Raw genomic sequence first — 13,826 nt, 5'->3', positions numbered from 1 at the left:
GCACGCACTGTGTATCGGCAGGGAAGCTGGGTTCACACCAGACAGCGGCCGACGCATCCCGTCTAAACACCACAGGGCGCAGAAGTGGCGTCCGTAAGTGGTTACGTGATGAAAGGGCTGCCGTGAAGGATTCGGACAGTAAGCTCAGTAGGTCGGACAGCAGGGGGAAGGGACCATGGGTGGAAGAACCAGGGAGGACGCAGCCTGAGAGGGTCTCCCATGGCAAGGGACCTCACGGGACCCTTTGGAGGTGTTCCTGGGGAACAGTAACCTCAAGATCAGGGTGGCCCATTTCATAAAACAACCCTTTTGAGATAAACTGCCTTCATGGGACCGATTTCAAATGCGGTTCCCACTTGGTCTTCCCAGAGCTTGCCTGTATTTCAGTTATTTGAAGAAGTTGAAAAAAAGAACGAACAGCTGCTTGTGGGGTTTTTTTTTGTCTTGGTTTATATGGATTTTTCAGTTGTTAAAACTATAAGGTTTTTGGAAATTCAGATTCCGGGTCTGTTATTTATTTTGAGGGCCCCGAGTGAGAGCAGGGTGCAGAAAAGCTGCTGAGCAGGGGCAGCTCCTGTCGCAGGCCCGAGAGCTCAGGCTGGACTCCTGCACCCAGGGGCCGTCTCAGGAGGTGGCCCGCAGGCCTTCCTGGACAGGGCGGGGGGCTCGGTGACGGCCCTCCCTGGCCCCTCAGCGGGTCGACCCTGCTGGTCGTGGCTCACGCACCCGGCCGGGCTCCGGCCTCGGCACCGACGACCCACGGGTGTGGGAGTCTCTCGGCCCCGTTCGGGGGTCCCGGGCCAGGTCCCCGCGGGGCTGGCTCCCGCCCCTTGCCAGTCGCGCGCCGTCCCAGCGCCGGGGACCAAGGAAACCAAAATCATTGTCAGGAGGGAGTGGAATCTTTTGGCTGAAAGCTTCCTCCTGAGGCACTAATGTCATCACTGAGCAGAACGTTCCCGTGCCTTTAAAAGAAAAAAAAAAGGGAAGAAAGAAACACCCTTCGGTCTGTAGTAAATGGGAAGGGTTTGCTGACTCAGAGCAGCGGCGAGCCGGGAGCCCGTGGCGCGCACTTAGCTGTGTGGGAAGCAGCCCGGCCGCCCGGCCTCCCGTCAGGCAGGAATGTCCTTCCAAAGCAGTTGAGCAAATTCCCAGATTAGAAGGGGCCGCGCAGCTGACCTCGCTCTTCCCTTCCGCGGGTGGCTCTGGGCGGCTGGCGGCGGCTCCCCCGGAGGCTCGGGAGCTGAATGAGCCGCCCTCCCCGAGGCCGCGCGGTGAGGACCGGGGCGCGGGGGGCGGGGCCGGGGGGCGCCCGGTCGTCACCCCCGGGTGAGATGAAGCCCTGGGCAGCGGGAGGTTGGGGAGAGGGCAGTGAGCCGCGCCCGGAGGCCGTGGGCCCGAGGGCGAGGCCGTCGCCCGGCGCGCCGAGGCGGTCACAGGACGTGGGCGCCTGTGTGCGTGTAAGAGCCCGGCCCGGGACTCCTCGCCGGTGCCGGACGAAGCCCGGCTTGGGATTTCTCAGGGCAGTTCTCTTTGGCTCCAAGTAAATTGGGAGTACAGACATCCCCCCGCCCCCCCGGCTCGTCTGTGATTTTCCACAAGCTCCCCTGGTCTTCCCAGCTGTCTTTTTCTTACCTACGGCTGTGCTGCAAACGGACTTGCCTTTGGGACCAAGGCTATTCTAGAGTCCTCCTGTGCACAGTTAGAAACCTGATCCGCTCTCCCTTTCCTTATTGTTATCCTCTAGCTAGCCAGCTGGTGCTCCTCAGATAAGCCGGGTGGGGTCTGGTGTGTGCTCCCTCTGGCTGTCAGCTCCCCTTAAACCATGTATTGTCTCTCTAGCACAATCCTGGAGGAGGAGAAGGTGCAGCAAGAAGAACGGATGAGGATGGAGTCCAGAAGACAGGTCACAGTATCCTGGGACTCCGGAGGGTCCGACGAAGCTCCACCCAAGGTAGCAAAGGCCCCCGCCCCAATTTTGGCATCGCTCCTGCTAACTTTCCGGGTGGACGGTGTAGGCAGTGCTGTGTGTGGGAGGCAGCCAAGCATCAGGTGGTTCTAGGGGTAGACGTTATAGCTCCTATGCTCCTGCCCGTTTGCCCGGCATGTTAATCCTCTCCTGCACTCATTCCCCAGTTTGCATTTCAGCTGTCTCAGCCTCAAGCCATTAGGTTAGCTGTGGTCCTAACAGGCTCTCCCTGAGCTCCCCACCCCCATCCTCAGACTTCAGAAGGAGTTTCCTTTGTCGGCTGTCAGGGACCTCGCTAAGGATCGAGTCAGGATGAACACCGCAACTGGACTAACAGCAGCCCCCTGAATGCTTTATGCTTGCTCTATTTCAAATTGAGTCACAGTGCACCTAACCCCATTCCTTTTGGGGTGGGTCTGGTTGAGAGCTTTGTGCATTCTCTGCCTGTCTGCCGTCCGTGGCTGGCTTCTAGGTATGGGAACTGGAGGCACGTTGCATTTGCGTGTTAAGATCTGCTGGCAACATCCCCAGGCCTTGCCTGCCCACTGTCTCCACATCCTCAACCTCTGGAAGATGGCCAGAACCTTTCCCTGTTGCTCAGCCACACTGTGGCTGGGGTTTGGGACATAGCTGGCCCTTAAACACTTGTGAGATTAAGAATTTTTTTATACCCTTTTGCATTTGACAGAGTGGTATTTTCACACAGTGGCTTACTTGCCATGAATAATCCAGTTTACAACATTTTCTGGAATATAAATAGATAATAGGCTTTACCTACTATTTAATGAGCTAAAAATATATTAAGAAGCTGACAATTCTTTTTTTGATTTTCTTTTTTGAAAAATAATCAGAAGTCTGTTAGCACAAAGTACTATTTAAATATTATACCTATTTTTTTTTTACAAGGCCTAAAAGCTTGTATTTTCTTGGTTGATGTTTTCAACTGTGTAGTAGTAGCTCACAGTAGTAGTCACACATTTAAGGTGACTAGAGATGACTGATGCAGTTCTTCAGAGTTTTAGAGGTGAAGGGTTCCCTAATCCAGCCTCCTGAACGGGTAGAAAAACTGGGGCCCAGAGGAGGATAGCCACACCACCCGATCAGTCAGCTGGATAGTCAGCTGGTGTTCCTTCTGTGTATCCTGGTTAACAACAACCGTAAACCCTTAGTTACCCACAGAAAAACTGAGAGCGCCCCGTCCCAACATGTAAGGCCCTCCCCTTTGTATATACACATTTGCCTGTTTCTTAACTTGGGGGGCAGCAGGACAACGGACAGGGCCTGGGAGGTGGGAGAGTCTCAAAGCTAGTTCCTCGGGCTTAGGGGCCAAGCGAGTCTCTTCACAGAGACTCTGATGACTGGGCGGTCCCTCTACCAACAGCCTCACTGTCCTCACTGTGAAGCAAGGATGTTAACATCCCTACGCCTCAGGGGTGTAGTGAAGGCCACATGAGGTCCTGCATCTGCGGTGCTTGAGGGAGTCACGGAGGTGTCAGGTACTGCACACACTTGGTGATGAGCACCACACCTTGCAGCACTCCCCCTGAGCCCACAGAATTCAGGAACTTGGTCTATCTCAGTGTTCTTCTGTAACTCAGTCGGTAGGATGTTTAAAATTTTCATTTGGCTAAATTTTAGAAGCTGTAGTATGAGGTTAGATTTTTTCTGATTTAGAATACCAAAGGCATTTTTTTTCTGGTTTTGAGAGGTTTTCAGAGTGCCTATTTTGAGGCTCTTCTCTATAATCAGAGATTGTTCTGCCCTTTAAAGTGGATCAGCAAACTATCACCCACTGCCTGTTTTTGTGATCAGAATTTTATTGGAATGAATTGCATGCTTCATTTGTGTCTTGTCCCTGGCTGGCTTCAGCCTGCACAGGCAGGGTTGAGTAGTGTCACAGATTAAAATATTTGCTCTTTGACACCTGGAGGAAAAGGTTGACAACCCATGGATTAAAAGTTTCCATGGCTAGGAAATCATCTACACTAGTATAAATACACAGATGCTTGATGGCTATAAACAAATACGCTAATTATTCGGTACCCTTGCCAGTCAGAATTGGGTCTGGATGAAGTTTTTCCCTTCTCCGTGGTAATCCACAGATTCAGACTCTGATTTTACATAAAGTTACTGTATTTGACCTATCTACAAGTGAGTCGCTTGTCTCCAGGATGCTAACCGAGCATTGCATCCTGGACTTTCCTCCACCCTATGAAGTGGGAGCTCTTGAGCCTTCTCCGTTTATTTAGTTCTGACTGTGCTGTCTTTTCACAACAAATTCCACTTAAATTTCTTCAGTTTCTGTAGGATCTCGGACTTTTATAGATGAATGTTGTGTACTAATAAAACTTGTAATGTAAAAACTTGTAAAAAACCTAATTAGGTTTTTAAAGCGAAATATTTTTCTCTCCCACATTCAAGATTTTAAATTAAAAGCTTAGTCTGCCTTCGGCTCAGGTCACAATGCCAGCCCCACGTTCTGCTCCCTGCTCAGCAGGGAGTCTGCTTCTCACTCTCCCTCTGCTGCTCCCCCAGCTCATGCTCTCTCTTTCTACCAAATAAATAAATAAATAAAATCTTTACCAAAAAAAACCCAAAAAACTAAAAGCTTAGTTATACTTAATGGCAAAGGCATTATAAGCACAAAGCTAATTATTAAAGATATGTTACCATTTTTTTTTTTTTTTTTACGATTTTATTTATTTATTCATGAGAAACACCCAGAGAGAGAGAGAGGCAGAGACACAGGCAGAGGGAGAAGCACGCTCCCTGCAGGGAGCCCGATGTGGGACTCAATCCTGGGTCTCCAGGATCAGGCCCTGAGCCAAAGGCAGGCTCCAAACCACTGAGCCACCCAGGGATCCCACCAATTTCTTCATGGGTACTTAGTACTAGTTTTTTTCTCACAATAATAATCTTCAGAGAAATTTGTCCAAAAGGAATGCAGCCCAGGGAGCCCCACTTTGGGTTCATTTCATTGCTGCGAGTTGTTCTGCACGTTCCCATCAGATCAGTGGAGAGCCTCAAGCTAAAAATAGCCTTTTCCGCAGTTTTTGAAATGTATTTCTTGGACCTCTGGGACCCCGAGACCATTTCAGAAGTCCGTGAGAGCAAAACCATTTCATAATAATGTCCACATGTCATTGGCCTTGTCCACTCTGCTGACATTTGCAGTCCCGTTGCAGACATAACAGTGGACAAAGCTATGATCACCTTGGCACACGCCAGGGCAATGGCGCCAGGCCGTGCTGGTCACCACTCTATTCTTTACCACCGTGCTCACGCAAGAAAGAGATGCCAGCGTGCGGAAGAATGACCCGGATGAAGCAGCCAGAGGTCTTCTGTGGGAGGAAACAGCAAGTCAGGAAAGACACTTGCTGTACAGCTGAGTAGTGGAACTAAACACTTTTCTCACAGAAAACCAGTTTTTCTTGAAAGTAGGGTGGGCAGACACTGTGGCTGTTCAAAGTTGTGCATTTGGCAGACATCCTCTCAAGAAGGAAAGAAACAAGAGCATGTCATCAGGGAAAGTAACTGATAGTGCTTGTTGCTGATGATAAAATTCAAGTTTCCAAGCAAAATTTAGAATTTCAAAAAACATCCATCACCATAACCTTGACAGCTTCCCAATTCGGAGGCTTTTCTGATGAGCTCAGAGTGATATTAACAAATGTGATTTCTTTGCATGTGTAGACTGAAACGGGTGGGCATTGCAAAGGTCCACATAAGTCAGTGACTCGTATTTTCCAGATGATCACTGCAGGATGTCACAGAATCACACATGGGTAGACAATCCATTCACAGTACAAGACGGAGTCATGAGTCTTAATGTAACAGATAATGATAGATACGGTTTCAGATTCCACACTGCAAGTCACCTTTAAGAAACCAGCACTTTTCTGAGTTGGGGTATAATGTCAGAAACCATGCCCACAACAGTGCCAAGAAACTGTTAACGGACTCCTCCCCTACCCAGCTGCACGGCTGTGTGAGGCTCGATCTTCTTTGTGTGCCACAGCGAGACAGCACAGCAGACAATGCAGAAGCCAGCGTGAGAGCCGACAACCTTCTCCCAGGCCCGCCATTAGAGGAATTTACATACACACATGTAACGGGTGCCACTCTGCTCGCTGATTTGTTTAATTTTGAAAAAAGTATTTTTTTAAACATGTAATTAGTTTGTTATTTTTAAGTGTTTTAATTTTAATAGCATAAATATGGGTAGATACATTCCCAATAAACAAAAGCCCTTGGAGACCTCAGTAATTTTTGAAAATATAAAGGGGTCTGGAAGATAAAGTGTTCAGAGTGGGTGCCTCAGAAGTGTTTCTCAGCCCTAACAGGAGCCAGTGCTCCTCTTCTGTAGGAAGCATTTATGATGTCCCACTGCTAGCTCTCAAGTAAAATACATAGGCAGTAAAATAACTTAACACTAATTTCAAAATGCCAGTTCTTCCAGGAGACCGCTAACTGTACAAGAAAGCTAAAACAGCATGCACCCGCCCTGGGAGAGCCACTCAGGTGGGATTACACCCCCAGGAGTGGTGAGGTGGCCAGGTGCTTACTCCCGTGTGTGGACACACCACATCGGCAGCACCTGCAAATGCAGAGCCTATGGCCACAGCCGAGCACGAATTTCACTGGTCATGTGATGTGATTTTCTAGAATGGCAGAAAATCTTGGTAAAGTTCAAACAAAGCAAATTAACATTGTCCTTTCATATACATGGGAGTTGTTATTGTAGGAGGTTCCGTGTCTGAGAAACTCTGCCAAGTGTTACCTGGGTTCAGATCATAGGACTTTGTTGTTGTTTTATCTCCATAGGGTTGAGCGTGGGTCTGAGGGGAGAGCGGGCCCTGTTGCTCTGACCTTGGGTGCCGGAGGTGTGGTGCTCAGCAGCTTCGCCCTCTCAAATGGCCAATGTGCACTGAACTACATGCTTTACATACAGTGTGATAATTTGAAGACCAATGCCCTTGGGACCCCTGGCCAGAGTGCCGCCACCTGATTCAGGACCCTTGATCTAGGATGTCTTGGTTTTTCCTCTCTTCCTCCTCACTCGACAGGACTTCAACAGCTCCATAGTTTGCTTTGTTAAGAAATATTACAATCCAAGATTGTGTCTTTGAGAGGGAGGGAGCAACCCTGCTGAATCGTAGTACTTAGTAGGAATTGACACTTTTGGCCGCTCACGCGGAAGCCATCTGCAAAGCATGATGTGTTGTTCTACCTTCACGAGAGCCCTGTCCCCAGCTCCCTGTTGAGAATGTGGAGGCAGAGCGGTGAGTCGCCCTGACCTCAAATGCTGGCCCTCTGGTCCCGAGCCTGCCCCCGCCTACCGTGCTGGCTCCCCATTTGTGGAGAACACAGGCAGAGCTGTGTGACAGCACGTGTGCACTCTGCACAGCCACTAGTGAGCAGAATCTGGCTTTGTGGTGTTCTTTGTACGATAGTTTTGTCTGCCACAGAACTTGTTTTCATCTTTTTATCTGTTGTTTTATCTTGAACCTTGTAAGCACTCTCTTTGGCTACCCACAAAGTATTTGAGTCCCTCTGGGATGTTGTATGGAGATTTTGCCAGTTTTTGATCAATCCCTTTTTGTTTTTTCCTTTATTATTTATTGAGTCAAGGTGTGCTTGTAATAGAGTGGCATCACCACGTAGCAGAGTTTGGAGTCAAGCAGATCTGCCAAGAGGCACTGTGCAGCCTGTTCACACTGCCTGACTTCTCTGAGCCCTGGTTTTATCCTCTTTAAAATAGGGTGATAATATTCCTGGGTGACATTGGTCTTCAGATTGTCACACTGTATGTAAAGCACGTAGTTCAGTGCACATTGGCCATACTGAGTAAAAGTTTTTATTTTTGCCTGTGTTACTTACATGCCACCTCCAGAATCTAAGCCAGAGGACGCAACTGTACAACTGTCAGATAGCTCTGTTTCCTGTCCTGATTCTTGGCTCTGCATCCTTCCATGCTTGGGCTCCGGGAGCCTTTCCCATACCACCAATGCATACATGTTAACACATACTTGTGCCACAAGTGCTGCCACTCTATCAGAATACAGATAGTCGAATTTTGTTGTTTTCCTTGACCTCTTTTAACCACTTGTTTAAATGAAACCTTTAAAAATACAAATCTTGAAGGGTAGTCCCTTGGGCTTTCTGGAACGTACTTTGGAAACTGCCACCCTGAACACAGTAAAGTCTGTGACCCTTGGTGCCCCTTTCCTGTTTCCAGAGGTCTTGGGGATCCATCCTCTTGCTTGGTTAAGTTTGGGGTGAAATGGGGCATCTGGGTTTCTCAGTGGTTGAGCATCTACCTTTGGCTCAGGGCATGATCCCAGGGTCCTGGGATCAAGTCCCACATTGGGCTCCCATCAGGGAGCCTGCTTCTCCCTCTGCCTGTGTCTCTGCCTCCCTCTCCCTGTCTCTCATGATTGACTAAGTAAATAAAATATTTTTTAAAAAGTTTGGGGTGAATCACATCTGGGCCACCAAAGTGTAGGCTGCATCTTCCACCCTCAAAGATTGAACAGCCCCACAGTAGCAGAGTTAGAGCAAGGACAGAGGTAGCTGCATCCATCAGGGTTTGAAGCAGGGCTTTCAGCAGTGTTGCAGAGGACTTAGGTGTTACATCGGGTGGGAAAAATCAGGAGATTTCAGGAAATCACTATAGAAGACTCAAAGGATGGGTGGTGCTCCCCTAAGCTTGTTGAGATACAGTAGTTCTTTGTGTATTCTGGATATGACTGTCATACATGATTTGCAAGTATTTTCTTCCATTCTGTGGGTTGTCTCTTTCTTGGTGGTCGGTGCCATTTGCTGCACAGAAGCTTTTAATTTGGATGATGTACAATTTATCTTTTTCTTTCTTATTGATTGAGCTTTTGGTTTCATATCTACAAAACCATTGCCTACCCAGGGTTACAAAGACTGGCCAGTTCTCTAAGAGTGTTTTTTTTTTTAAGATTTTATTTATTTATTCATGAGAGACACACAGAGAGAGGCAGAGACAAGGCAGAGAGAGAAGCAGGCTCCATGCAGGGAGCCCGACGTGGGTCTCGATCCCAGGTCTCCAGGATCACGCCCTGGGCTGAAGGCAGCGCTAAACCGCTGAGCCCCCCAGGGATCCCTCTAAGAGTTTTACAGTTTTACCTCTTACATTTAGATCTGTGACCATTTTGAGTTCATCTGTGTGTGTATTATGAGCAAGGGGTCCAGCTTGATGTTTTCACATAGGAATACCCTGCTGTCTTTGATGTTTATGGGAGAGTGTCTCCTCCACTGAAGTGTCTGGACACTCTTTATCATTCTTTCCACCTTAAGTCTTTTGGAGAAATGCCTTTTTCAGTAAAACATAAATTGAATAGAATTTTCAAATACTCATTCATATGTTCTGTTGATTTTTTTCACAGCCCAGCAGACCCGGTTACCCTAGTCCAAGGTCCAGCGAAGGATTTTATCCCAGTCCACAGCACATGGTACAAACCAATCATTACCAGGTATGTGGAGACATTCTTTTATTCTCCACGTTTGAGGGTGGAGAGGGACATTGTATGTATTTATACTCTTTATTTCTGTACTTAGGAGTATGATTTGTCAAGCAGAAAGCTAAGAAAGTAACCCACTAAATAATTGTCTAGGTAGATGTCGTGTCACCAGCCCAGAGGGCTGTAGTCAACCCCTCAGCCTTAAAGCAGCAGCTGGGAAGGTGCCCTGCCCCACATTCTCCACTCCATTCCTCTCCTCCCTTTGTGCAAGGTGTAAGGTGAACCTGGTGGCTCCTACTATGCAGAAGTAATAATGAACTGGACAGTTTCTCTGGAAGGCAAGAATAACATTCAAATTTACCTAAAAAACTAGACAAGATGCCTTATGGACAGATGTGGAAAGAGTGTCAAATACCTTCTTACAGGGAAATACCTTCTACAAGTTAGAAAAGAGGATCCTTGAAAGAAAAGGACTAGAAGCAAAGTCAGTAATGTTTCTGGTTTGGAGGGAAGAGTATTTGCTTTTTGGAGGCATAACTTACTTAAGGTGAAATGCTGAGATCTCAGTTCTGTTGAAGGGCACAGCTGTGTCCCCCACGCCACACCAGGGCAGAGAACATTTCTTTGACCCTGGAAGCTCCTCCAGGCAGCCACCTGCTGTCTGGGCACAACTGCTCTCTGACCATCAGCAATGATTGGCATTGCGTGTTCTGGACTTTCAGATGAATGGATCAAATAGGGTCTACTCTTTCATGCTCAGCTACTTTTACTTGGTATGATGTCTGTGCGTTGACATCCCAATGAGGGTGTCAGTAATTCACAACTTTTTAATGCTGAGAAGTATTCCACTGTGTGACCATACCACAGATCGTGTACCCATGGTAATGTGATCTGGATAATAGGCCAAATCACTTCTAGGAAATAAGATCATCTCTCATAATTTGTGTCGGCTGTGGCTCTTTTGTAGCCGTACTTTTTATATAACTGGCTGGTACTCCTAGCTGGCTGACAGGGTCAGTTGTGATATCAGCCTTGAATGGAAAGCACTCAACTGAAGAAGATAGCTCAAACACAACACAAGCAATGGGGAGTCCTTGAGTCTTTGTCCGGAGAGGAAGAAGCTAAAAGTTCCCTTCACTGCCATCTCCTTTCACATGTTTCTCCAGGAGCAAAAAGAGAGGCTCACTTACCATGCCTCCTTTGCAGGGTTGCTGAGGGTCAAATGAAAGCATTTTTATTCCTTTACATGCCTCTCAACCCTGATTTAAATCCGGCCTCTTAGATCTGTATGGACAAACACTTCGCTATTGGCATATGGTCCCAGGGAGAGTGCCGGCCATTCCACACTGGAAAGGATGATGGTACTTTGGAACACTGGAATGGTGTCTGCAGCAGGCTCTTCACCTGCTTTACTGTCTCCAGTCCCACTGTACTAATTCTGAAGTGGGGCCCAAGAGCACCAGGCTGTTGACCAGCACCCGAGGTGATGCTGAGCCTGAGAGACCCGTCTAGGGAGACACTGTTGTGAGACACCCCCTTGCTCCAAGGAGGCGAGAATCACTGGGCAGCTCCTCAGCCAGCAGGCTGGCCGGGACTACTCATCCCCTCTGCCTGGCACTGTCCTCGGCCCTGAGAGCATGAAGATGAGTGAGGTGCCCTCCCCCTTGAGGCAGGAGCTCACAGGACCCTCCTCTTGCTATAAGTCTAGGTTACTGGTTGCCTTGGGCTGTGGTTCATCCTTGGGGAGCCAGCACCCTGACCTAGGTTAGTGGTCAGAGCAGCGGGAGGTGTATGGATGGCCTGAGGAAGGAAGACAGGCACTGAGCAGGACTCGGACACCAGACTTGTTTAGAATAAGTGTGACAGCATCTGCTGATGCGGCAGAGAAAACACAGGCCTCCATGGGCCCTCCACAGCGGCCCGTGCCCCTTTCGCTACCTGGCTCTGGTACTTGTTCAACTGTGGCTCCTCCCACCCCAAGTGGAAGCCCTTGAGGACAGGGGCTTGTCTCTGCTTTAAGTGCCTACCACAGTGTGTAGAACAGAGTAAGGTTTCAGTGGATAAATTAAAACATTCTTATTTTCATCTAACGAGTGATTAAGTTCTCCCAGGCCCCAGGTTTCCTTATCCTGTAAATGAGAACAGCTACAGGGCATCACCTGGTGTTACGTCGTGTTCCTTCTTGGCTAAAATGCCCATCAATCCTTTCACAGGGTTGGTGTGATACAGGATATTTGAAATCTCTTTGTTGGGCAAATTGCTAGAGGTTCTTTGGCAGTAATACGACCAAGAATGGTAGTGATATATCATTTTATGTTTAGTAGAATTTTTGTATTGAAGTACTTGCATTCAAGTAAACTGTGAGAACAATTTGTACATCTTACTTGAAAGTTCATTAGTTACATGTTGTCGGTATGCAATTTTGGTATAAATCAATGACCAGAGACCTAACAAATACACAAAGTCTTTCTTGAAGAATGTGTTGATGTATGGAAATACGGCTTTAGCTATCTCTTAACTCATTACAAAATTAACTGACCACCCGGCCATCCAGTACTAACCCAGTGAGCTATGGAAACAAATGCTGGTTCTGGCCTCTCGTGATTGAGGGAGAATGCCACATAAAGAAACTCCTCTCGTTTTCCTTCTGCCCTGGGATTTTTCTCCTTGTGCACCTGAAAGTCTTTTCTTTGCCATAATCATCATAGTTAGAACGTGATGCCTGTGTCTCTCATTGTCAGCCCTAGCTTGTTAGAGAAGAGGTGCTCTAGAGGAGCGCCCACAGAGCCACATTCATGGCTCCTATTGCTTTTGCATCAAGGATGCAGAGTAAATGATTTCTGATTTCCTGGTGTATATTTGCACTGCTTTTCTACATGGCCTTCATAGATTACCTTTCCTGAGGCTTTAGTTGAGAATCCATTTCCTTGCCTTTACCACCCTCCAGAGGCCACCTGCATCCCTTGGCCATGATCCACTCCCCCCGCCCCGACCCCACCTTTAGACCAATGGTGCCATATCTCTGACCACTCTTCAATAGCCATTTCCTTCCTACTCCCCTGCTGTTCCCGCTGGCACTGGTAAGGAACCTGCTTATTACATAAGGTCCATTGGGATAATCCAGGATCATCTCCCCATATCAAGACTCCTAATTTATAACCACATATGTGAGGTCCCTTCCCATGTAAGGTATCATAGCCACAGGCTCCGGGATCCAGACGTAGAGTCTCTGGGCATCATTGTTCTGTTTGCACAGTGTTTTTTGTCATCTTTATTGCTTCCTTGCACAAGGAAAGTAGAACTGTGCAGAAGCACGCTGTGTCGGAACCTGACCCTGCTGCGCCCCATTCACAGGTCTCTGGCTATCCTGCTTCACATGGGATCCCAGCCATGGCCGGCAGCATCTACCCAGGTCAGGCATCTCTTTTGGACCAGACGGATTCATGGAATCATAGACCACAGGAGATATCAATGTGGCAGCCCAACATGGAGGTAAACTGGGTGTTCTTGGGCTTTTGTTTGTTAGCTGATGAAGCTTGGCCTAAAGTACCTTTTATTTCTGAATCCTAAGAGTTACTGATTTTGACGGCCTAATTTTAAGGTCAAGACACTCCCATCTGCTCAAATTCCTCCTGGTTCTGTGAATCCTTTTTACTAAAAGAGACACCGCCGCCATCATTAGCCCACTCACCTGAACGGCAGCACTTCAGGCTAAATGTCATCAGCATGTGCACCAGCTGTGTCTCGGGAAGGAGCAGGGAGGCAGAGCCTCCCACTCTGTGGGCCATGTTAACTGTCATCAGATTTGCCTGGTAAACAAGAACCACTCCTGTGATAGTAAATGTTGATTCTTGGACTCCTGGAGAACCTGGAGTTGGCTGCTCATGCCCTTGCCCTTGCCTGAGCATGTTTGACGATTGCTTGGTGCTCCGTGGCATATGTGTACTAAGCCTAATCCAGATCATTTTCACTTCTTCACTGCAGCCAGCAATGTAGTCTCTGCACATACCTTGGATTCTTTCTTTCTTTCTTTCTTTCTTTCTTTCTTTCTTTCTTTCTTTCTTTCTTTCTTTCTTTCTTTCTTTCTTTCTTTCTTTTTTAGATTTTTATCCATTCATTAGAGAGAGAGCACGTGCATGGGTGTGGGGAGGGACAGAGGGAGAGGGACAAGCAGACGCCCTACTGAGCAGGGAGCCTGACACACGGGGCTCGATCCCAGGACCCTGAGATCATGACCTGAGCCGAAGTCAGACCCCAGCCAACTGAGCCAGCCACCCAGGTGCCCTGGACAATTTCCTTAGAATAAATCCTGCAGGTGGAGCTGAATGACTTTGTACTTATTAAAGATGCTTGGCAAGTGGTAACTTGGA

At 47.9% G+C, this 13,826-nt stretch overlaps 1 protein-coding gene across 24 annotated transcripts in view; it reads left to right on the top strand.

The window, feature by feature from the left end:
- The window catches only part of PTK2 (protein tyrosine kinase 2), a 267,646-nt gene that overhangs the window by 224,479 nt on the left and 29,341 nt on the right, over positions 1-13,826 (top strand). For 23 of the 24 annotated variants that reach the window (XM_077847404.1, XM_077847401.1, XM_077847398.1 and 20 more), the window contains 3 exons: positions 1,840-1,951; positions 9,382-9,468; positions 12,811-12,948. In XM_077847404.1, the coding sequence (XP_077703530.1) occupies positions 1,840-1,951; positions 9,382-9,468; positions 12,811-12,948 (337 nt within the window). Of the gene's footprint in view, positions 1-1,047; positions 1,272-1,839; positions 1,952-9,381; positions 9,469-12,810; positions 12,949-13,826 lie in introns of those variants that run through there. The other variant, XM_077847412.1, reaches the window with a different exon arrangement.

Source organism: Canis aureus, chromosome 14 (assembly GCF_053574225.1).
Source record: "Canis aureus isolate CA01 chromosome 14, VMU_Caureus_v.1.0, whole genome shotgun sequence".
Taxonomy (NCBI): Eukaryota; Metazoa; Chordata; class Mammalia; order Carnivora; family Canidae; genus Canis; species Canis aureus.
The sequence above is the reverse complement of the archived record's forward strand: the minus strand, read 5'-3'. Positions and strand labels throughout refer to the sequence as shown.